Genomic DNA, 25,211 nt, shown 5'->3' on the forward strand with positions numbered 1-25,211 from the left:
TTTTATGAGACTGAATTTAGTGTACCTTTAAAGTCCCAATGATTAAAAAAATACTGTCCATGAATTCAATAGTTCTCAGTGACAATATTACCATTTAAAACCACCATTAAGAGATTTGGAGACCCAAACTGAGGGCCAGATGACTGGATTCATGAAGTGAAACTCCACTTTAAATTAAAAGTCTTCTTTAGGTCACTTACATATCAAGGATTTTGGCAATGCCATTGCAGAATCCTACCTGCTTCTGAGTTCCGTGTGGGAGCTTACTGCTATTAGCTGCTCAGACCCTGTGTTGTAATTAGGAAAAATGCTGGTAAAAATTGGAATACAATCACATGAGCAGCAAAGGTTTTTTCTCCAAACACTATATTTGTTTGAGTAAGCCTGTACAGTATATGTGGGTCAAGCACCTTGTTGACCAATTTCCTTTATTGGCACCACTAAAAACATTTGGTAGTGTGTTCAAAATGCTATGTAGAAAAATTGTTAAGTTCAGGATTTCCCAAAGTTTACAATGTGTGCTGGTAGAAGTACACATCCATACCGTGGGTGATATACCACCTTGGGAATTAAAAGCTCAGGGCTGGAGTTAAAGCATTATGTGCTTGGTGCTGAGAGTTTTGGTGGACCTTTTATTCGGCACACTTCTGCATTTCCAAGAGCCTGTGCTGGCGTGCGCCTAAGCTCAAAAAGGCACAGGCTAACAGGCATAACACTAGGGAAGCCTGGCATTTGATTTGCCAGGTTTCCGTAAGGGCCATGCATCGGCATGCACTCTGAGCCTAAAGAGTGCAGCCGCGCAGGCCTAATACTATAGAAGCCCCAGACTTCTGTAAGAGCCCTGCATGGGTGTGCCCCAGGCTTCTATTAGGACTGCTCACATGAGGCACATTATCAACCCCACCACCCTGCCCAGGTGGTGCATGCGGAATACAGGGCTCCTCAGGGGAGATCTCTTCCCGTTGACCCATTGCTTTCCATGAGCAGTCTGTTCTTTTTGGGTGGCTGGGCCTATATTAACCACTTGCAGACCGGACCAATTTTCTGGTCAAAGACCAGACCCCTTTTTGCGATTCGGCACAGCGTCGCTTTAACTGACAATTGCGCGGTCGTGCGACGTGGCTCCCAAACAAAATTGACGTCCTTTTTTCCCACAAATAGAGCTTTCTTTTGATGGTATTTGATCACCCCTGCGGTTTTTATTTTTTGCGCTATAACAAAAAATATAGCGACAATTTTGAAAAAAACACATTATTTTTTACTTTTTGTTATAATAAATATCCCCCAAAAATATATAAAAAAATATTTTTTTCCCTCAGTTTAGGCCGATACGTATTCTTCTACATATTTTTAGTAAAAAAAATCGCAATAAGCGATTATTGATTGGTTTGCGCAAAAGTTATAGCGTTTACAAAATAGGGATAGTTTTATAGCATTTTTATTAATAATTTTTTATTATTATTTTTTTTACTAGTAATGGAGGCGATCAGCGATTTTTATTGTGACTGCGACATTGTGGGGGACCCATCGGACATTTTTGACACATTTTTGGGACCACTGTCATTTATACAGTAATCACTGCTATATAAATGCAGTGATTCCTGTGTAAATGACACTGGCAGTGAAAGGGTTAACCAGTGGGTGGCAGTGTAGGGGTTAAGTGTTCCTAGGGGTGTGTTACTAACTGTGGGGGGGTTGGGCTTTCATTTAGTGAACACTGATCTCTGCTCCATGTGATGCTCACATGGAGCAGAGATCAGCGTCACTAGTTGCTAGGCAGAATGGAGAAATGTTGTTTACACAGCATTTCCTCCATTCGGCCGCTCCGTGAGACGATCGCGGGGATGCCCGCGGCGATCGAGTCCGCGGGTCCCGCGACCGGACTCACGGGGGTCCCAACCAGCGCGGGAGCGTGCCGCCGCCGGCGCGCTCCCGATGGCAGGGCGGCATTGAATATTGGACGTACCTGTACGCCAATATGCCTGCCCGTGCCATTCTGTCGACGTACATCGTCGTGCGCTGGTCGGGAAGTGGTTAAGGTAGGGTCACGAGCTGAAGCTCCAATAGCCCCTACGTTAATCCAGCCCTGGCATAGCTGGCCCTTGGACACATTCTCCCCCCTTGGTTAAATATGTGTCCCCCTTCTATTGGTCATTATCTCTCAGCTAGTTTTTGTATTAGCTTGCCTGTCTGATACTAGAAGGTATGTGATTATTTATATGTCTTGACAAAAAATGTCCTCTTCCATGACCTTGATGGCAAGTCGAAATTCTAGAAAGCTGTTTCAAATAAAATATAATTTTTAGAAAATACAAGAAACACGCCTTAGTTTATGGAAAATATTTATTAATTATCACTTAAAACAGCAACACTAGTAAAATGCAGCAGCCTAAACAACAACATACTGTATATCTAATCAAAAATTAAACAAATGATTTCAATTATCTTTTTGCAGGAGTATGTTTTAAAACTTTTGCTGAACAAATGCTACAAGCATTCTCCCAGCCATAACAGATTAAACACGTATTTTGTCTAATGATTATTTCCTTATGATCATTAGCTCCATTTAGTTGCCACAATGTGGTACTTTCCTGATTGAGGTATTTCAGGGAAATAAATTATGGGCAAAAAATGAAGCTACGACCATAGATTTATTAAATTAGATGAAATATGGAGATAATTAATTATGGTTGAGCGAATACTAGGGACATACATACAGATTTTTTTTTATTTTTTGTTTTTATTAATATACCCTGAAGTGTTTTTGTCCACTTTAATTTGATGATATGAGACAGCACTGTAAAATGAAATCAAATACATTAGCAAATAGTATTTATTACCTGCCTTGTTCCAATATGTCAATTTAACTTTTTTTGCTGAAGGGGAAAGGCAAGGTCATTTCATGCCAATTCAACTGGTCACTGTACAAAATATTTAAAGGGACCTATTCATGCAAAACTGAAATATTCGTTTTAAATAGTTCATTGCAGATGAGATCATCCCCTAGCTTTACATACACCTGTCAGAATTTCAGGGACAGATATCGTCGTTCATCTGTCATGCTCATTATCTTTGCCACCCACTTTCGCTTAGAATTTTAGCATTCATGTTATATTTAAAGAGAATTTCAGGTTTACTAGCTTAGCCAGCTTGGACCAATAGAATTATTTGCATGCCAGAATGGACCGGCTGCTAGGCTGTGATATACTGCAGCAGCATGTACCAAGTTCAGTAAGTTGCACTTTGTTCCAGCAACAGTACAGCAGACTCTCCCTCTACTCACAGATATAGAGAGAGTCTGTTGTATCGCATCTCCACCATTTAGGGAATGGTGGAGATGGGGCTTCATGACATCATTTACCTGCCTCTCCAACTGATTGCTAAACATATATTGCTCAAAGCAACCAATTAAAAGTTATCTCTTATTTGATTGGATTGGCTGCAAAGAGGTTCCTTCTTGCTGTCATTGCATTTTGTACATTCAAGAAGGAAATATTGATCATTTTTCACTAAGGACTGTGGACACTTCAAAAACTTTAACCCCAGCTTACAAACTCTCAGCTGTCAAACAAAAGTGGACTATTACTTTGAAACTGCTAATATTTACAGACGTATAGCAGGCTCTAGAGAGCTCAGTCCAATCAGTATTGCACATTGAATAACAGAAAGCCCTGGTTTCTTCTAGTAACCATTCACAGGCTACACAACTGTCCTGTTAAGGTTAATATTTTTCCTAAGGCAGTTTTATTATACCTACCACTCACACACAGCATTTATCCAGCAACAATAAATATGTTTCATGTTGTCCTTTAACAGTCACTTCCTGCCATACTCAAAATTTTACTGTACAGGAAGAAAAGAGTCCCCTGTATATATCTCTAGTGCAATGCTTCCCAACCTTTTTCCCCTTGCGTACCCAATATTGATGTGTGTGGCAAGACGCGCTGCAGGATGGGTGTGTCCATATTGCAACAGTGGAAGGGGCTTAATGGTTAAATAAAATCTAAGCCTACCTTGCTCTAAGGTAAGCCAAAGACAGAGTGAATTTCTTTCCTGCAACCAAGGGTTGTTGACAGGGGAATCCCTCCCCCCGAGCAGGCTGGCCATGCCCAGGTTGATCGTTTGATCAACTTGGATACATTCAGCCTGCCCATGCATGGTTTGAATCTCAGCTGGCTCCTGCTGAACTGGCCGAGATTCGAACGGTCTGCGGTTGGCTTAAATCAAGAGTTGGTAAGGAACAGGGAACCTCTAACTACAAATTACCCTCTCCTCCTATGACAAAACCATCTCCAGCATAACTGTATTTATTTATTATGGGTATTTATATGGTCCTGACAATTTATGCAGTGCTTCACACACTGTACATTCACACCCCCCATTTCCCTAATGTGAAAGTGAAAAGCGTATATGAAATTATAAATTAAAAAAGAAGGAATAAGCAGAAGTTCTTAATGCCCACATCCTTCTATTTCCACAAACTTGGGTTCTGATGGTGGATCCCAGAACACGTGAAGTAAACTTTTCTAAGCGTGGCTATACAAATAGAGGGCAATTGGATGCACAGGTGCAATCAGTCTTAAGAAAACCTTGTAAAGAATTATGTATATATATTTTTTTGTAATATCAGTACAGAGAGGAAGACCAGATGCTGCCAGCATCTCTTCATTAGGAGGAAAAATGGGAAACTGTTTCTACCTTGCCCAGCTGCTCATTAATCCCCAAAAGTATGTCTACAATAACTACAGGCCTCCATAGATATGAGACATAGAAATGGCACTGATCATCCATGGTGCTGTCAAATGGCACTGATCATCCATGGTGCTGTCATGTGGAATTTTGTGTTGCGTTTACAAATAATCACTATTGAAGAGCTATAGAAAAACTAAAAACTATTTCAGCTAATGAATGCAAAAGTTCCCATCTGATCTCTTCCTCAAGAAACCAGTTCACCATCTTGGCAACATGTATAATAATAGGTGTAGATCAGCCAGCAATTTTAAAATCATTTTCAGACTATAAATCAATAAAAACACAAGCTAAGCCGAGTCCACCCCAATTTACAGACACATTATTTGAAGGAAAGCTTTGTTCTTGTTACACTAGAGTACTGCTTAATTGAGAAAGGGAGGGGAATGTGAAGGTCAAGACTTCCAAAGCAATTACAAGACTGCATTGAAAAAAAAAAAGAAAAACACATACAACCTAGCCACTATCTCTGGAGGTTCCAGACTATCAGCCTGTTCAGTCCAGTAGGAGCTCTGCACATCAAGTACATACCATCACCCCTACAGTAACACTTCATGGTTTAATGCTCATGACAATATTGTGGAGACCTGAGTATTAAAAAAAAAAGTCTATATAAGAATGCACAATTTGCATAGATAGACAGAATGAACTCATTCTAAAGGAGAGCTCTTTCCCACTATCACCATCGGTAACAGCAGGAATTTTACAAAATATTTCATTTTATTACAAGAACAAAAAATAATACGAACAAAATGTAGTGGTTAGTACTCTAATGTGAAATTATCCAATAGCAGGCAGCTAACAGATTTCCAGCTGCTTGTAAACTCTTACACCCCTCATTCTCTTTTAGCACTTGGTCATTTTTCTTTAGCAGCTAAAAGATGAGAAATTTTGATTCACAGTACAAATCATGGCCACTCAGTATAAAATAAAACTAAACACATGAAAAACAAATTGCAGAGACAAATATAATAACCTATGTAATAAACTAGACAGGATCGAAGCAGTATTTGGCTTCCCAAAACACAGCTATAAACTCATCTCTTACATATATATAATAAATGAACTGATGTATAAAAAGTAGTGTTGTGTCATTTCAGATCTACAAACAATAGCTGCAACATAGTCAGTATGGAACTGAAACAGCTACCATCCTTATCCTGGTGATGCTGCCTGTGAAGCTACAGTGGGGAAAATAATGATTTGATCCCCTGCGGATTTTGTCAACTTACAAATAAATTAAGGGTTTCTAATTTTTATCATAGGCGCATTCGTGGCTGCTGTTACAAATCATGGGGCCCCCTACAGCCTACCAGCCCTGGCTCTGACCCAGCATACATACCTAAAAGAATGCAGCTTTGTCTTTAAGGAAGACAGAAAGAAGCACTGTTGCTCAATTAGGGGAGATGGGGGGTCCTGGTGCTTAGTGGGGAGAGATGGGGGGGTCACTGATTGACCTAGCCAGTCTCTCGACCTTAATTCTATAGAAAATTTATGGCACAAACTAAAACTTCGAGTTGTCAAGAGACAGCCAAGAAACCTTAAGGATTTATAGAAGATCCATAAAGAAGAGAGGACCAAAATCCCTCCTGAGATGTGTGCAAACCTGGTCACCAACTACAAGAAGTGTCTTACCTCTGTGCTTACCAACAAGGGTTTCTCCACTAAGTTCTAAGACCTGTTTTGCTTGGGGATCAAATATTTATTTGACTCACTGAACTGCAACTCAATTTATAACATTTGTATCGTGTGTTTTTTTTCTGGATTTTTGTTTGATATTCTGTTTAGAATATAACTATGATAAAAATTATAGACCCTTCATTCATTTGTAAGTGGGCAAACTTACAAAGTCGGCAGGGGATCAAATAATTATTTTCCCCACTGTACATTGCTAAATAAGTAAGTCCAATGGTGTCATAGTGCAGAACAGCCTCACTTTAGTTTAGTTTAGGTTTTAGTCTATTATAATGTGCAGATAAGTGCAATAGAATTATATTGGCATGCTCAGATTATTAGACCAGAGACATACTGTAGGTAACACATGTTACTGCTGTAGACAGGGCCAAAACCTAATGTCCAAAATTCAATGTGCCACAGAACAGGTTCCCTAGGCCTGTAATAAAAATAAATATTAAATGTTATAGTCACATACAGTATGCCTATAACTACCCCTATTTATTAACAAAAAGGTGCTATTATATACAGAAAATAATATATTTATAAATTATAGAAACCTATAACAGCCACTAAGTTACCAGTTTTACCAGGTTTAGTGTATGTTCAAAGCTGATTTCTGATTGGTTGTTATGTTTTATATCACATCATTGCTTTGACATCAGGTATTAAAGTGGAAGTAAACCCTCCTATCGTTTTCAGTCAAGGAAGCCGCCATCTTGGCCTCTAATAATTCTTTAACTGCCATAATGCTGCACATGTGATCAGTTATGACACCAGCCATTGGATGGTTTGAAAGTTTGGTTAAGAGCACAACCAATGTGAATGTTAGCATTTCCAGCATGCCGGGGATGTAAGTGTGTTTTGAAACTGGGTTTACTCCCGCTTTAAACAAAGGCCAAAATGCACTGCTGGGCAACCAACACTCATTCACCTGCATGTTCAACAGATTGCTGACAACTTTTAGGATACTAAAACAAGGAGGAAAGTCTACAATGTCCTATAAGCAGACCATGACAATGTCCCAGTGCTGATTATGATTGTACGTATATTCAAATAGGTATTCTGATATCTCCTTATAACTTCTGTGCCGTTCACTTTTTAAGTCTGTCAAGTATGGCAGAAACCCATTAAATCCTTATGGACAGGTTAGAGGCGGCCATTATAATTGTTCAGCATTGCCTAATGTAGTCATCACAGTGCTGATACTGTGTCTGGTCTGATATCAGTGGAACAGGTGTGCATGCTGGCATACAGTTTTTTCTGTGACCGCAGCAGAGGAGTCTGTGTGTCCACATCCCGACAGCCTCTTTGTTTTAAGCGTTGTAGCATGCGCTGCGTCCATCCATATGCCAAGCAGTTAATAAATCCGGGAGAGACTGCTGTAATTGCCTAAAACAAAAGCAAAATGTACTTTAACATGAGGAATCAATTATTGTAATAATATAAAACAGAAAATGAGAACATTAAATGAAAAAACAGCCACATGCCATTGCCAAGTATCTGGTATTTGTGCAGAGCTTGTTTGAAAAAGAAAAAAAAAAATATGCTGACCATCAATGCAAAGCTAAAAATGAATATCAAACTATCAGTAGGTGCTTTTGTGCCAGGGTGGTCCCATCGGGACTTCTTTTTTACTTTTCCAATCGGGGGACTTGTTGCAAGTCAGACAGGGACATGCACCTACCATTTCAGAAACTAGTGATGGCCATTTAGATATCTTTCTCAGTACAGGTTTCCCTTAAAGTGCTCACTAAAAATCCACATATATGTTCATAAGTTATCTGCAAAGAAGACAGTAAATACTTAGCTCTCCTGATGCCTGAGCCCTTGAACGCAGCTATGATGAAGAGAAAGTGCCAACTTAGGTCTCTTTAGAAACCATAACGTCTGGGAGTGTCATTAAACTGTGCCCCCCTGCTGCACTCAGTGGTTCTTCTGACCTTTTTGTCACTACTGTGTCTTGTAGTGGCTTGTGCTTCAGTGGAAGGAACCAGTGAACACAATTGGGCACGCAAGAGATCAACATCCATTAGCGTCAGTCCCTGTTAGGGTCAGTCTCTATTCATCACAGTGGTATTCGTGACCTGGTGTCATCCTTCTTCATGACAAATTGCCAAATTGAGTTTTGCCATCCTCTGCCTATACCTCCCTCACCCGTATAGCCTATAACAATGATGGCTTCTGACCTACAGGTGCTGGCTTTCAAGCAAACTCAAGCTTTGCCCAAAAGGGCAAAGCAACAGGTACACTTCAATGCCCCTCCTCCTGACAGCACAGGCCTTGCCTTCCTTCCTCTGCTGCTGAGGAGAGGGGCATTTTTGGGATTTTGGCAATTTGCCCTGCATGGGGAAAGTACAGGCCAGTGCTCCTGTAGATCAAGAGAACAGATTGGAGACAGGAAGGGGCACTTCAGGGGTACAAGGTCTTTGCACTCTTCTTGTAGCACTGGCTCATTCATCTGAATACAAGAAAAAAAAAAGACTTTCAAGTATTCCTGGTACTGGTTTAAGAAATAACTCTCCTTTAAACTCAGATGTTTCTTGATCCGTACATGAAATCATGGCATTTTACCAGTTTGACCACACAAGAGTCTAAGAGTCTGGTTATGACTCACTGTAACGCCAAAATGTTTGCTTTGCCATTTATAATTATCTCATTCTGTTTACTCATTTTATGGTCCTGGAATTTGAGCAGATGGAAAAATTCTGCTAGAGACATGAAAGTACAGAACAAAGCACTGCCATTCCTTTTTTAAGGAATTGTAGTTAATATTTTTCTTTTAATATTACATGCATAGATAACATTTGAAGCAAAAACCATCTGTTGTACACGACTACTGATTCAACCAGTTGTCTCCCCCTTTCCACCAAAGTCCCCATAGGAGCTCACAGAATACCAAAAATATAATTACTTGCATTATATTCACTATAAAAAAACATAAAAAATGGTGTTGTATAGGACAAATAAGGGAAAATATTCTCTTCAGCTACAATGGTATCCTCTTTTTAATACCATATACTTGGAAATTCTTTAAAATACCATTTCTCTTACTGTAAGTACACTTCCTGCCCTTACATTCCGGGGGGGGGGGGGGGTGTATGCATGTTATATGTGTAGATTAGTAAAGCCCATATTCCTTATCACAAGCATCCCCACAGAGACTTGTAATGGCGAGAAAAGAATGTGTGTCTGACCAGGTCTGTTAGATTATAGAGTGTCCTGGAGAGTGTGGTCAATGCTCTGTGCTGAATGGACTGCACTATATTCAGACTAATGAGGCTCTAACTGGAAAGTGGGGTATGGATATTAAAATGGATGATGGTATTACAATATTTGTCTAACTGAAAATCTGACTTTGGCTGGTTTTTAATGTACCCGATTAGTTTGCTTAGTTTTTTTTTTGAACAGAAAGTTTGCTTAGTTCATAGCTAGCCACAGTACAATCCTTAATTCTGATGCCCTTTGGGTTTTTTTTTTATTAAAAATGTTATCGTATACATCAATTCACAGTGCAAAATATGTACTTATAAAGCCCCATACACACTATCAGTTTTTCTGCTGAGTTTTTCCTTCAGATTTACCAAAACCATATAATATGAGGTCAAACCTTAGGAGTTTCACTGTGTATGCAATCAGGCAGGCCCTTGTACTACATGGTTTTGGTAAATCTGAAGGAAAAACTCAGCAGAAAATCTGATAGTGTGTACGCGGCATTACATAGCTTTGGTATTTAGAAGTTCATGGCTGACAGGCTCAGCAATCTTTTTCAAGCACTTTTGCCTATCTTGAGGACACACTGAAATTCATTTGTCAGTTCCAAAGCCATGGTATTCAGAAAACTAATGTAAATGGGTAATACAGAACTCAATACTTATATAAAACTCTAATTTAGTCCAGTTTTATGTAGAAATGTCAGGGGCATCATAAAGAAACTTGTTAGGTCTACAGTATACCATTTACATATTTGGACATGGAATATAAAGTACATTAGCATGCACAGAACCTTGTATATAGGGCTACTTGCAGTTGCTTAGAGATAGATGTAGAGGTAAAAAAACAATATGAAAAAATAATGTCAGCAAGCATCATAAACAGCAAGTTTGGGAAGTCATTTTTTTTTATTTCCGCAGAATTATTCATAGGTAGGAATACAGGTAAAACATTAATTTGAAACTAGCACCAGCTAAGGAAAAAACAAAAAATAATAAAATAAAAAATGTGAACTAACCTGAATGTAATAAAGAAATATATATAATGCATTTGTTCCTTTGTAGTAATCCAGATTTAAAATAGCTAGGATGACAGCTGTAAATGAAGACAGACAGAATGAAATATACACATATATCTTAATAATCACTGCTTCAACTATGACACTAAAGTCCCGTACACATTTGTTGGCCAACAGAGCGCCAGACTTTTGTCCGAAGGGCGTGTGCCAGGATCTGGTCTTGCATACTAACGGCACACAATTGTCGGCCAACAAACACGAACGTAGTGATGTACTACAAGGAGTTTCAGCTCTTGAGCGCCACCCTTTGCACACCTTCTGCTAATGTCGTGTTTGGGGAGCATTGATTCCGAGCATGCGTGTTTGTACTTTGAACTTTTGTGTGACGGACTTGTGTACACACGATATCAGAATCTGACAACAGACTGTTGTCCGCTGAAAATTTACTAGCCTGCCATCCAACATTTGTTGGCGGAAAGGTGTACAACAATTGTCTGAAGGAGCGTACTAATGGTTGGATTTTAGGCAAACAGTCTGACATCACACAATTCCCTGCCGAAAATCCGATCGTGTGTACGAGGCTTTAGAGATATGAACATATATCATATATAACTGCATATAACCAAGTAGCAGAGAGTTCATATTCTAAGGCTTGTTCATTTAAAGGCTTATTCCATTATGATTTTGTTTTGGATGATTATGGTGGATTTTATGTCCCTCATGGAATTAGGAAGAAGTTTCTCATTTTACATTATGGAAGCCGCTGGAGAAAAAAAATGAGACTGTGGGTGATTGGCTGCAGGCAGCTGCTGGAATCCTCAACAGGATATATAATTCAGACCAACTGACTTTACCATTATTAAAATTTTAATTATGAATTAATTATATGCTTTACACACAGGACTTTTAGCTAATACAAACTAAAGTTCATGATGCGAGAATTTCTCCTGCTGAGCCATTGTACTCTCCCAGGGTGGGGCAGGTAGGGAAAGCCCTCCCCACTAGGAGAAGACCGTGATTATTGCTAGTGACTAAACCAGCCGCTAGCAATAATTGCAAGTAAAATCCAACAGACTGAGTGTACCCAAGTTGATCGATTAATTATCTTGGTACATTCAGTCTGCCTATATATGGTTTGAATCTCAGCCAATTCAGCAGGCTTTTAGAATCGATTATTGCTAGTTGCAGCTTCAGCTGCTAGCAATAATCACTGTCTTTTCCTGGCAGGGACGGCTTTCCCCGCCTGTGGTTGCAGGATAGAAATTCCTAGCGTGTATGGCCAGCCTTAGTCCATTAGTTTGGCAGGCAACCATGAGATACAGGAGAACTGTTTATTCCACTCAAATGATCAAACATGTATCAAATATACTTCTTTCATCCTTGCTATATGAAGAAACTGGGAATTGGCTATTAAAAATCTACACTTAAGAGACTCACCTGGCAAGCAACAGAGAACAAAGATGGCAGGGAAGAGCAGAAGGCTCCAGCTCATTACTTTAATCACTGCCCACTGTTGGTCTTGGATGAAGCCTGCTGTTGCAAGATGCCTTTGGACAACAGTCTGTGAACATGCTGCGATCACCTAAAAATGGAAACCAGGCAGCGTTAGGCTTTTTATGTGGTCATTAAAATCAACATTAGTGCTGAGAAAATGAAAAAATTTTGGTAATTTTACTGCATAAACCAATTAAATCAGCTTTTGATCTTTCTAATGTATTTGCATTTTTTGCCACATACACAACGACTGGCTTTTCCTTCAGAATAAACTCTGATGGTCTTTCCGACGGAGTTCAGATGGAGTTCTGCTGAAACGGTCTTGCCTACAGATGATCACACCAAAGTCCATTTGTTTAGAACACGATGACGTACGAGGGGACTAGAAAAAGGAAGTTCAATAGCCAGTAGCCAATAGCTGCCCTAGTGTCGTTTTTGGTCCGTCGGAATAGCATACACACGAATGGTTTTCCGGATAGGAATTGATTCCGTCGGAAAGATTTAAAACATGTTCCATTTCTAGGTCCATCAGATTTTTTTTTTTTTAAAGTCAGATGAAGCCCGCGCACGATTGGAATATCCGATGAAATGATTCCATCGGACCTTTTCTGACAGAAAGTCTGGTCGTGTGTATGCGGCATTAGGCTTTCTCTGTTCTACGTTGGAGGCTTTCAAGTGTTTGTTATGCATGGCTAGACTAAAACTAAATAAAGCCTCACTCCATCATTTTTTCTTGCTTTGGCTAGTGCAGTGCAATGGTTGGAGCTTCTTGTCAGGTTTTTATTATCATGTTTATGATAACTGGGGAGATTTTCCTTCCCTTCCTGTAAGGAGAACAAGTGATAGAAAATCTGTCCAATAGAGAAATGGGCAAAAGCATGTTTTTTTATGAGAGCTTGTAAGGGTTTACATTTTTGACAATGCTGCTGTCTGTGCCAACCACTATCATCATTTTTTGTATGGGTATCACAGAGACAGGAAGTGAGGGAGAATTCCCCTAATAGAGTGAGAAAAAGAGAAATAAAATTCTTATGCAAATTATACTGTAACTTTTTCATCTAACAAAAGAACAAAATTGTCTGGAGTTGGTTTAAAAAGAAAGGGGCAACGCACTAATCTTTGACTACAGTCAAACTAATTAGCAGGGCCAAAACTGCACCATGCTGTCATATTAAACCAACTGCTGCAATTTCCTTAATAGTTTTAGGAGGGAAAGCAACAGAAAAAATAGCACCTATTAGGATACTGCTCTTTGTGAGGTCAACAGAGAGACAGAGGTCATCTGAAGATTGACTCTTGCTGGGCTGTCATCTGCCTCATATCATACAATGCAAGTTATCATATCTTTCAGTTATAGTTATGAAGGTGTATGGCCATATCAGTTAAAAGATTTAGCTATGTTATCAGCACCTTTAGCTCAGAGCACAGAAATATTACACTATGGCTTCATAATATATATTTTAACATACACTCAGCTGTTTTGCTGAGTACCGCCATGGGGACGTATACATTCTGTGCAAAGAAGGAACAGTGTAGCTGTAAACAAGGTACTTTATGATTTTTCACAAGACGCATGCACCTGGATAACTGCTTGTCAATTATTTAGCATCGTTCTATATCATAATTAAAAAATATGAGGGGAATTTATCTAAACTGGACCAGAGGGAATGGAGCAGATGAAACATAGAAGCTGCTGTCTTCCATACGTGGTGGACCTGTCCGATGCTAGATCATTTTTGGTCTAATGTGTTCACTATCCTTTACAAATTATTTGGCGTTCATTTGCCTAAAGACCCATGGTTCACTTTTCATCACTTCAAAACTCCAAATCTCACCATAAATCAATTCAAATGAGTACATTATGCATTCTATGCCTCTAAACTGACCATCGCTAAAGCTTGGAGGAAGCAGTTTACTTACTTTTCTAAAGTTAAAAACAGGTTGGATGGTTTTTATATTAATGAACATTTGACAAGCACCATTACCAACAACCATAAGAAATTCAACAAGATCTGGAATCCCTGGGTTTCATACCATCCCACTTCTTCCATAAAATACGTGCCCCTCTTCACCTCCTGTCTCACTAACCTGGTGTGCCGAGGGTCCCCCCCTGTGCCAGCTTTCCCATGCTTCCCTTTCCTCTCTCCTCTTATAGTACAGGCCTTACCCTTTCATTCCTGTTCTCTCTCCTCACACCCGTCCCCCCACTTTTTTTTTTACTTCCTCTACATTTCCCCCCAATCCCCTTTAGTCCTTTTTTTTTTGTTTTCCTCCTTCTTGGCTGACCATCTTGGTCTTCTTGCCCCATACATATGATGTGACTTTTAATATCAACACTCTGTGTACTGATTTGTTCCTCTTCTCATTGATCTGAGATACTCTCCAGCTATGTCATCACATCTTCAATGATCGTTTTATAGTGTGTATTGGATACCAGTTTTCTTTATTGTTGATCCATGTATTTAGCTTACTTTCTCTGTACCCGCAATGTGAACTGTTACCACTGTACCACTTGTTTATACCAAAAATAATAAATACTATGAAATTGAAACATAGAAGCTGAATGGTTACTATGCACAACTGTTCCAGATTCTGTCCGCTCCAGTCTTAATACATTTCAAACTTTGGGTGATAAATGTAAAACAATAAATCCCATCAGTTCTACCACCACTTTGATGTTACATACCAGTATGGGGATGACTGTAAGGCAGAAGGTAGCCAGGTAGACACCTGTGCTATAGAAGTGTAAGCCTTTACAGACACTGTCAGTATATGTTCTGGGGTCTGTTGTTATCTGGGATCCAACATTCAACACCAAGCAGCTGTTAAAAACATTAGAGCCGGTTAGTTATACATTACTGTCTTTCTAATAACAACACAGACTTCATTACAGTTTCGATTTTTACTTACGAACAAAAAGGTACCTGAGATCTATTCATAAAGGGCCAAATGTTAAGTTCACCACAGACTAACCAAGAATATGCCAGTCAATCTGACAAAACTGCCACCCATTCCAAGAAAGTCAGATTCCACATGAAATGTTAATTTTATCAAAAATAGAATTTTAGAACCTTTACCATTTACCACTGTAAACTAGGCAAAATTAAGATTTACCAACAGCGAACAGTGTGCATATACACTTCCGTACCACGCAACTCCCCATACACGCCCATTCTATATGGTCAATGAACATCAGGACAATCCTGAATGCTCACCATGCAGAGAAAACTTTCTAAAATAGTTACTTTCCTACTTTAGTGCTATTTTGCAATATATATATATATCGTCTTAGGATAGAAGACCTCTTTTTAGCCACCAACCAAGTGAACAGGAAGACCTTGTTAGCATCAATATGCAGCAGGAGTCCTCCAGCGTCAGAGTGCAACAAGCCTTCAACCTATAAACACGGCTGATTAAAGCAGCTCATGCATAGGATAGAAACAACACAACACTTTGTAAGGGTTGGACCTATAGGATTAGCAGAGGAAAGAAAGCTTGACAATAACTTAAAGTGTAACTTCACTTAACCACTTGCCGACGGCTGGCCGTCATATGACGTCCTGGTCTTTCAGTGGGGATATCTGAATGACACTTGCAGCTGCAGGCATCATTCAGATATTGTTTTTTTCCACTGGTGATTCCCTTCACCGTAAGAACAATGATAGCAGCTATTCAGCCGCTTGATTGTTCTTATAGGTAGCGGGAGGGGACACCCTCTGGTGCTTCTGCCGGGTCGCCCGTACGATCGACGACCCAAAAACTTAATCCGCCGATGGTGGAAGTTAGCCATAGAGATTTCCGAGGGACAAATGGTCCCCAGCAACATCTATGACTCTCTGAGGCCTGGGCATGATGTTATGACGTTATGTCCATGCCTGCATAAGTAAACAATGCCAGGGACTGATGCTTTCCAGGCTAGATGAGACATGTGGGGTCTTATAAACCCCACATCTCTCCAGAAAGAGGACTGATCACGCACCATTCCTAATACGAGGGATGTTTACATTCCTTGTAATAGGAATAAAAGTGATAAAAAAAAGTTTTAAAGGGATAGTGGAAAAAAAAAATTTAAGTGCCCCAACCTCGCACACAGAAGCGAACATATGTAAACATTCAAACCACAAAAAAATGTTTCCAAAAAAAATTCAGTTTAAAGAATTGCTGCGCAAATACCGTGTGATAAAAAAAAAGTTACAATGGCCACCATTTTATTCTCTACAGTTTCTTCTAAAAACATATATATAATGTTTGGGGGTTCTGAGTAATTTTATAGCAAAAAAAAAGATTTTTACATGTAGGAGAGGGGTGCTGGAATTCGCCCCTTGGGTAATTCGTTTAAATTGAAAGTTCTGCTCATCTTCCTCTACCATTACTGAAAGATTTTTTTTTGTTAATTTATTGGGAGTGGGTGCCTTTTTCTGGCAGGTACCTGCACCCACTTCCGCATTTCTTGCCTGCGCCCATGTGCAATGTGAAGCCAACTTTGAAACAGCAGGAACTCACAGCCAAGGGATCCAAAGACCAGCAAAGAACCGGACAGGGTGAACACTATCCTGAGGTAAAAATCATGGGAAATTCTGATTGTCCCAAGGAGAAGAGGTAAGAGCAGTCTTCCAGTGGGGACATTTGTTTTAGCAACTATCAAAATGTAAATATAAAAAACTTTCTTATTTCCTCTTGCGTCTTCTGGAAAGGAGGCAAAGGGAAATCTCCCCAAAGAGATGCAGGCAATAAGACCCCTTTCACACCGAGCTGCCCATAGCATTGGCGGTAAAACTCTGCTATTTTTAGTGGCGTTTTACCATCGGATTTCGGCCGCTAGCGGGGTGCTTTTACCCCCGCTAGCGGCTGAGAAAGGGTTAAAACCGCCCACAATAGGGGCATTTTGCCCGCGGTATAGCCACGCTGCCCCATTGACTTCAATGGGGAGCAGCGGAGGAGGAGCTCCAAAGAAGCTGCTGACAAGACTTTTCCTGACACCCTGCTAGTGCACCGCTCCAGTTGAAAGCCCTCTGGCTTTCACACTGGAGACAATGGATCAGCTGTTTGAGGGCGGATTGCAGGCACTATTTTTAACGCTATAGCACCTGCAAAACGCCCTTGGTGTGAAAGAGGTCTACAAAATAAAGTGACATGAGTTTTAACCCTGTAAGAGGACACGGGCTACAGACTGAGATTGGAGGAGAAGCGGTTAACCTTAAACTGCGTAGGAGGATTTTCACTGTCAGGGCGATAAGGATATAGAACTCTCTTCCACAATCGGTGGTACGGTATCAGCAGGAAGTACTGATAGTTTTAAAATACTCTTGGACTTACATTTTAGTGAACAACAATATACAGGGATATGGGAAATGATTATCGACACAAACACGTATACACCAACACAGGTTGAACTGGATGGACTAGTGTCTTTATTCAACCTTGCCAATCATGAAACTACCTAAAACAAATGTAGACAATACATACTCTTGCTCGGGTCTGCAGATCTTCTCCATCCTTTAGCAACTTCCTGTCTACATGCATGCACTATAGCATCTTGTGCACATCACTGTTTTGGAGTGACAATGGGGTATTATTCACATTCAGCACATATACATGATTTCTTACAACATGTTATATTTACCTGTGACTGCTGTTCTCATAGCAATGATAGCTATTCCCAAAGCTCAGGATGGGCAAAGTGAACAAGAAAGGAACAGCACTGAAATAAATGGAACTTTATTATTAAAAAGGCAGTACAAGCAGATATTTTTACACAAGGTATATGATTTACTAAAAGGAAGTGAGCAAGGTAAACGTATGTTTTCTTTAAATATTCAATGCATGCTTAATTTTTATCTTATGTCATATCATACACAAATACATCATCAAGTTAGCCCTTGTACACACGGTCGGAAATTCCGACCACAAAATCCGTCTGATTTTTGCCAGACGGATTTTGTCCGAAACTGCTGTTGCATACACACGGTCGGACAAAGTTGTCGGAAAATCCGATCGTTCGGAACGTGATGACGTTTGTTTGTTACGACGGGACTATGTTCAGACTAGTAGCCAATAGCTTTGGTCTCGTAATTTGATCTGAGCATGCGTGGAACTTTGTCCGATCGGAATTCTCTACAAATGATCTGACAGAGTCTGATCGGATCATGTTGTCGGAAAATTTTATATCCAGCTCTCAAACTTTGTTGGTCGAACAATCCGACGGGAAAAAGTCCAATGGAGCCCACACACGGTCAGATTATTCGACACCACGGCCCGATCTGACATTTTCCATCGGAATGTCTGACCATGTGTACGGGGGCTAAGAATATAAGAAAAGAGAACTAGATTGAAATAACTATAAAAAGGGTCTTGCAGTAAAAAAAAAACAAAAAAAAAAACACTCCGCTTGTTTGAGTCCTATTCTTATGAAAAAAAAATATTTTTTGGGGGGGAAATGCTAACTAAAAATTTGCCAATTCTGTAACCTAGAGAAGTCTTCCCCAAATTTCAGATGCCACCACAGTCTTCAAATACATATACCTGTAAATCATAGTTACAGTTTGTGGCACTGTACTCATTTTGGCATAATTTATACCATGATGGGCTACTTTGCTGAAGGAGCTGAGAAGCTTCATGTACCAAAATGCGTAAATATTACAACAATTATCCAAGCAAGTGAAAAACATCAGCACATGATTGGATATTTAAAGATAACAGGATTTTGATTTTCTCAGGATTGACTAAATAAATGAATATTCACACAATATTTTGAGCAAAAAAAGTTCAATGTAAAGTAGGTCAGACTCATTTATATCTTCAAATCAAATATACAAATGTGTAAGAAGCAGAGAATAAGTGTGGTAGATAGGTATTCGCTACATGGCAACATTCTAAAAAGGTTAAGCAGGGTGTAAAACATGTGCAGGTTTCCCTAAAATAATGAATTTTTCTAATCACAAGCCAAAAAAAAAAACATCTTGCCTGTGTGTCATAGTAGTAGCGGCATTTAAAGGACAAAATACTGCATTGTTATGACCATATGTATATGATAAATGCATGTAAGGATAGCATTCAGTATGTGAAAACCTCTTTATTTAACATTTTTATTTTTCTCAAAATTGACATACAGGCCCAATCGCCCATGAAAGGGAACAGTGGCATAGTGTGGGTGCAGGGTGTCACCACATTGGCTTGCATTAACCATTTCATGTTGCAGAAACTGGTGCTGGTGTCATCACATCAGCACTGCTCATTATGTTACTGGCAACTGCCCATCGCCAGGTTAAGACTAAAGTAAAAAGGACCCTGTGCATCATGTAACCGGCTAAAAAAACTATGTAAAAATTTAAGTATTAAAAAAAAACAAAAAAAAAAAAACAGTATAAATACTGCTAAGGGGAAGGGGGAAGCTCTAGGTGGCTGTGCCTGGAGTCTGTATGGTCATATGTATTTACTACTTTTAAGGATATGTGCACACTATGTGTTTAGCCCAGGTGCTTGCAGCCCCAATGTTTAGCTAGAGGCAGAGGGCACATGTGCACCGACCAGCCCCATTGCCAACAGCCTGTCAGACTCTGGGAGAGACTAACAGTGGCTGTAGCTGGCAGTGTACCTAAAGGTATTAATATTTAGGGCAGTGTGAGCCCATGGATGTATGCTCAGAACCCATATCGCCCTGGGTGCACACTGCCCAAAAAGTTAGTATTTTTAGGTGCATTGCCCAGCCCTGTACAGCTGCAGAAGTTGTCTCTGATGGAGTTTGACAGGATGCCGGCAATGAGGATGGTAAATCTGTGCCCTCCACCCGCAGTTAAAACACTGAATTGCCAAACATCGGGGCTAAATATCCAGTGTGCATGAGCCCTAAGGTGACATGATAGTCACAAATATTGTATGCTTTTTTTTACCTGGATAGAACTGTTGTTATTCTTCCAAAGCAACACTCTTTTTCTGACATCTACATTGGGGGAAAAAAAGGAAAGTGTCACTTTTTTTGTATTTTCCCATTAAGCTCACCAGCAGACAACTATAGGAAGACTAGTTTTTCCATTCCTTTGCTGCCCCAAACTCAAGGACTCACTTTTACCTGACCTTGACACCAAGTGAGTAATGTTCATTGAATGTACATCCTAGGTCTCGGACAAAGGTTTTGTATTAGTTACTCTGGGTTATTCTTTGAACAGACAAACAGGAGTCAGCAGTACAAAAATAAAAAGCTGCGCCAACCCTCTAATTAGTTAAATAACAGAAATAAAATATTAGAATATGTGAATAATTAATATATGAATAATTAATACAATCAAAGAAACACCTCAAGTGCATAAAAATCGCAAAAATGCATAAAAAATGAAAAATAACACAAACAAAAATCCAATCATAAAAAGTTCATATGTGAGTCCAGATAATAAGCGTTTGTGTTCTTAAATGACAGCACCACAGTGGTTCAACACATTCCGAAAGCGCATGAAGTGCCCGTCACCATATAGTGAATGCGCTTACCAGAAAATATATAAATTGAAGCGTTTGTATATAGTCGGTAGGTCACATCAAAGATATCCTCCTTTCAGTGGGTCAGCACTCCATCTCATAACAGTACTCCCCGGATAATGATCTATTCCGTGGTCCCCATAGGGAACTTTTACTTTTTTTTCACCTTTTTTTATGGTCACCTTTTACTCGTATGGGTTAAACCGGAACAGGTGGACTCAAATGTCAGCGACAACGAGTCATAAAGGCAAGGATGAAGAGAATTGGCAGACCAACGAGACTCCAGAGAACCAAGGATCTCCAAACATGACTCCAAAGGGTGTTGTAGATAGCCGCCAAATCAGACCTTGGATGTTGAAAACACCAGGGCTGGAACTTACGGGAGGTAGAACTGGACCACAAAGGAAATATGTAAAAAGCTTATAAAAAGCACTTCAAAGTCACTGCAATAATTCACATCAGCAAAACTTCACTCAAAGGCATTGGTGATTACAGTGGATACTGGTCACAGTTAGCAGTAAGGGTGAGTGAAAGAAAGTATTTCTGTATAGACAGCTTAAGGGAAACATTCAGGCTTTTGTATTACTGTAACGTGTGATAAAATGTTTACACCCCTTTGGAACAACTACATCTACCCTGCCTAGCAAGATGGGAAATGGATCTTCACCTCACTTTCACTACATCACAAATACAAAATGTTATCAGATTCTCCCTGAAATCATCAATATGCACCAAAGTACAGGAAACCAATTTCAAAATACTAACTAGATAGTACCAAATGCCCAGTTGACTACATACAATCTTCCCTGACACATCAGACCGCTGTTGGCGATGCCAGGGGGACAGAGGGACGATCTTGCATATCTTCTGGGCATGCCCTAATCTGACGGATTTCTGGACTTCAAGATTCCTAATGACCCAACTTTCTTTCTGCTACATGTATCGACTATCCCCGCTAAAACCTATAAAATGTCCATTCTATGCCACTTGCTAAACGCTGCTAAATCCTACATCCCTCTTCTCTGGAAACAACAATATCCCCAGACTACAGCGGACTGGCTGAAGAAAGTGGAGGATATAAATAAGATGGAGAATTTGATTCAGACAGCGCAAAATAAACATGAGACTTACACGAAAACCTGGGGTCTCTGGAACATGTGTACACTCTCGGATGAGGGGAAGCCCTCATTAAAGTGGTTGTAAACCCTTACAACACACTTTGACCTACAGGTAAGCCTAGATTAAGGCTTACCTGTAGGTCCAAGAAATATCTCCTAAACCTATACGGTTTAGGAGATATTTGCCCGAAGACATGCACCACTGAGCGTGGCATTTTCAACGACGGAGCTGCCACGCATGTCGGCTCCCGTGCGCATGCGCGGGAGTGACGTCATCGCGGCTTCGCCGAATGACAGCGGCGGGGCTGCGAGACCCCACCAAGAAGATGGATGCGCCAGACTACAGGGGACAGCGGTGACTTCGCTGGCTCCTGTGTCAGGTAAGTGATGCATAGTAGTCCATTATGCTTTGCCTTTGCAGGGAATGAAAGAGGAAGTAAACTCATCAGGGTTTACTTCCTCTTTAAGACATAAACCTCTCAATAGCATCACATAGCTAACTGACTTTACCGACCTGAGCCACTGTCGTAACCATCTCCCTTCCAGAAAATGCATGGATGTGAACGTGACCAATAGGAAACCATGTTAAATGGACTGCAGTGTTTCTACAAAACTGAAAATGCACTAAAAAATGCATAGGTGTGAACCAGGCGTAAAGATACAGGTTGCAACAATACTATAACAAAATATAATAATATTATATGCTTTTCTTCTGCATAGCCTGTGTGTGTGCCATTTTTGGTAAATCCCCTTCTGCATATTATTCAAACTTAATCATCAACCAAGGCTCTATAATTTTATATAAACAAGCCAATACATGATGCCATTATCACAAATTAAATAAAATTAAAAAAATCAAACTTTTTTTTGATAGAGTAGGTATGGTTTAAAACTGCTGTGTTTTTTATTGGGTCATCTGTGTCTCACTGGGTAGATACCCATCAATTTCTTGCCCTATATACTTAACCAGAAGTTAGAGGATAGCTTTCCAATTTGTTAAAAGCCCCATCTTAACCTGGATGCACAATAGTCAAATTTCTTCTGGTTCCTGAGGAACCAACTGAGAGTCGCTATCTGCGTGGCCCAGTCGGCCACCACCCGTCCGACATCCTTTAAGTGAAAGAATAAATGAGCCGGAGAGAAAATTGTCAGCTAAACAGCAACTGCATCCAATCAAATACAGTATTTGGGTATTCTGCCAGGCACTGGCTGTGGCTGTCAGTATACAATAAAGCATGGATGGAACAATCTGTTAGATAATTTTCATTCAGGCTGAACAAAAAACATCTAATTTATGTCCGTGTGACAAGCTTTAGACAGTTGTCAAGGGAACAAGTGGCCCTACTGAAAGATTTCCCCTCTATTCCTGTTCTGGTGGCAAACAAAAATTTTGGATTTACCCTTACTTTCATTCCTGGTGACATTGGTGATCAGGACAATAAGAGTGAATCTCTCTAATGGAAACACAGACAGCAATATAAAAAAAAAAAATAGGTTCTAACCCCTCACTACTCATAGTTACATAGTAGGTGAGGTTGAAAAAAAAACACAAGTCCATCAAGTCCAACCTATGTGTGTGATTATATGTCAGTAGTACATTGTATATCCCTGTATGTTGTGGTCAATCAGGTACTTATCTAATAGTTTTTTGAAACTATCGATGCTCCCCGCTGAAACCACCACCTGTGGAAGTGAATTGCACATCCTTGACGCTCTTACAGTAAAGAACCTTCTACGCAGTCTAAGGTTAAACCTCTTTTCTTCTAATCTTAATGAGTGGCCACGTGTCTTATTAAACTCCCTTCCACTGAAAATTTTTATCCCTATTCTGGGGTCACCAGTATGGTATTTGTAAATTAAAATCATATCCCCTTTTCTCCAGAGAGAATAAATTCAGTGCTTGTAACCTTTCTTCATAACTAAGATCCTCCAGTCCCTTTATTAGCTTTGTTGCCCTTTTCTGTACTCGCTCCATTTCCAGTACATCCTTCCTGAAGACTGGTGCCCAGAACTGGACAGCATACTCCAGGTGAGGCTGGACCAGAGTCTTGTATAGTGGGAGAATTATCGCTTTATCTCTTGAGTTAATCCCCTTTTTAATGCATGCCAATATTCTGTTTGCTTTGTTAGCAGCAGCTTGGCATTGCATGCCATTGATAAACATAACATCTACTAGGATCCCCAGGTCCTTTTCCATCCTTGATTGCCCCAGAGGTTCTCCCCCCAGTGAGTAGATTGCATTCATATTTTTATTTTAAGACAATGTCAGTGGTTTGACGAAACGTACGTCGGGAGGAGTTGACATGCTGACGTCACCGCGTACTAGTGTTCGAGTGGACGGGCATGCATGTGTAGCCAGCCGGTTATTTTTTCTGATACTGATTTCAACACTGTAAGTGTACTTTTAATTTTTGTACAGACGCAATTATGCTATGTTGAGGCTTTCCCTTTGGGGTTCCATATGAATATCGTATTGGAGTTCCCGGATTAAGAGGGCACTTTGGATTATTAGGAATCATTTTCCCTGTGATGCTTTAGCCTGGCTCCAGGATATGGGTCCAGATTACTGATATCTGGAGCAATTTTAGATAAAGGCCCCGACCAGGATATAGGTCACAAGCTGGCTGAGCTTGCTATTTGGTAAGCTTGTATTTCACATGGTGGTCACAGTTTTGGTTGCGGTGGTGGTTCTGTCACGGAATCAACGATAATCCAGTCCAATATTTTTGAACAATGTTTTATGAACTTGGACTGTGTCATGGTGGAAGGATTCAACCTCTACTTTTCAATTCAAGATTTCTTATCTGCACGTTTTTGTCATGTTTTTGGTACCGATCCATACACATATTACAGTAAACAGGTCAATTAGTAAAGTATTATGTAATAGCATTATCAGCTGTGAGTACTCTACATCTACGACTCTAGCTCTCCCACTCGGCTGTCTGTCCAGCGTTATACAAGCGATTGGACCTCTCCCCAAGACAGATCCCTTTCAGGCCATCTCAGAAAGATCCCCTTCGGTGCTGTACCTTGCCGCTTATGAGGAGAAGCCTGGGCCGTACCATCCCAAGAGTTGCCATTCCTCAGTAAGGAAGATGATGAAATATTGTAACAAAGCCCTGACAATCACTAGATTTTTGCTAATTTGAGGGGAAGGGGGAGAGTGGGGGGGGGAGGGGTAGGAGCAGGGAAGAGCAGAGCAAGAAGAGAAAAGACAGTAGGGGAGGGAAGGGGGGGTAATGTGGACCAGCGCAGTCTGAACGGGGTGAGATAGGGGGGGAGACTCCAGTGGTTCCCGTGAGCCGGGCCCTCCCTTCACTTCCCACCATGGGACTCACAGATAAGTCTTATATTCTTCAGAAAACCTGAAAAGGTTCCAGGGCATCCAACAGGCGTTGTGTTCCTCCTCCCCCATGGTCGCCGTCAGCTGTTCCATACGATAGATGTCACTGATCCTCGCGAACCATTGTGTTACT

General features: G+C 40.2%; 1 protein-coding gene across 1 annotated transcript in view; it reads right to left on the reverse strand.

Moving 5' to 3' along the window:
• Positions 1-2,325: 2,325 nt before the first annotated feature.
• The window catches only part of TMEM116 (transmembrane protein 116), a 91,640-nt gene continuing 68,754 nt past the window's right edge, over positions 2,326-25,211 (reverse strand). The window contains exons 6-11 of the mRNA XM_077462026.1: positions 20,038-20,087; positions 17,772-17,849; positions 14,835-14,970; positions 12,092-12,236; positions 10,655-10,731; positions 2,326-7,815 (exon numbers count right to left, since the gene is read on the reverse strand). Coding sequence (XP_077318152.1) covers positions 7,618-7,815; positions 10,655-10,731; positions 12,092-12,236; positions 14,835-14,970; positions 17,772-17,849; positions 20,038-20,087 — 684 coding nt within the window. The 3' untranslated portion in view covers positions 2,326-7,617. The remainder of the gene's footprint in view (positions 7,816-10,654; positions 10,732-12,091; positions 12,237-14,834; positions 14,971-17,771; positions 17,850-20,037; positions 20,088-25,211) is intronic.

This window comes from Lithobates pipiens, unplaced genomic scaffold (assembly GCF_037356315.1).
Source record: "Lithobates pipiens isolate NorthernLeopardFrog02 unplaced genomic scaffold, aLitPip1_a1.2 Scaffold_3, whole genome shotgun sequence".
NCBI lineage: Eukaryota > Metazoa > Chordata > Amphibia > Anura > Ranidae > Lithobates > Lithobates pipiens.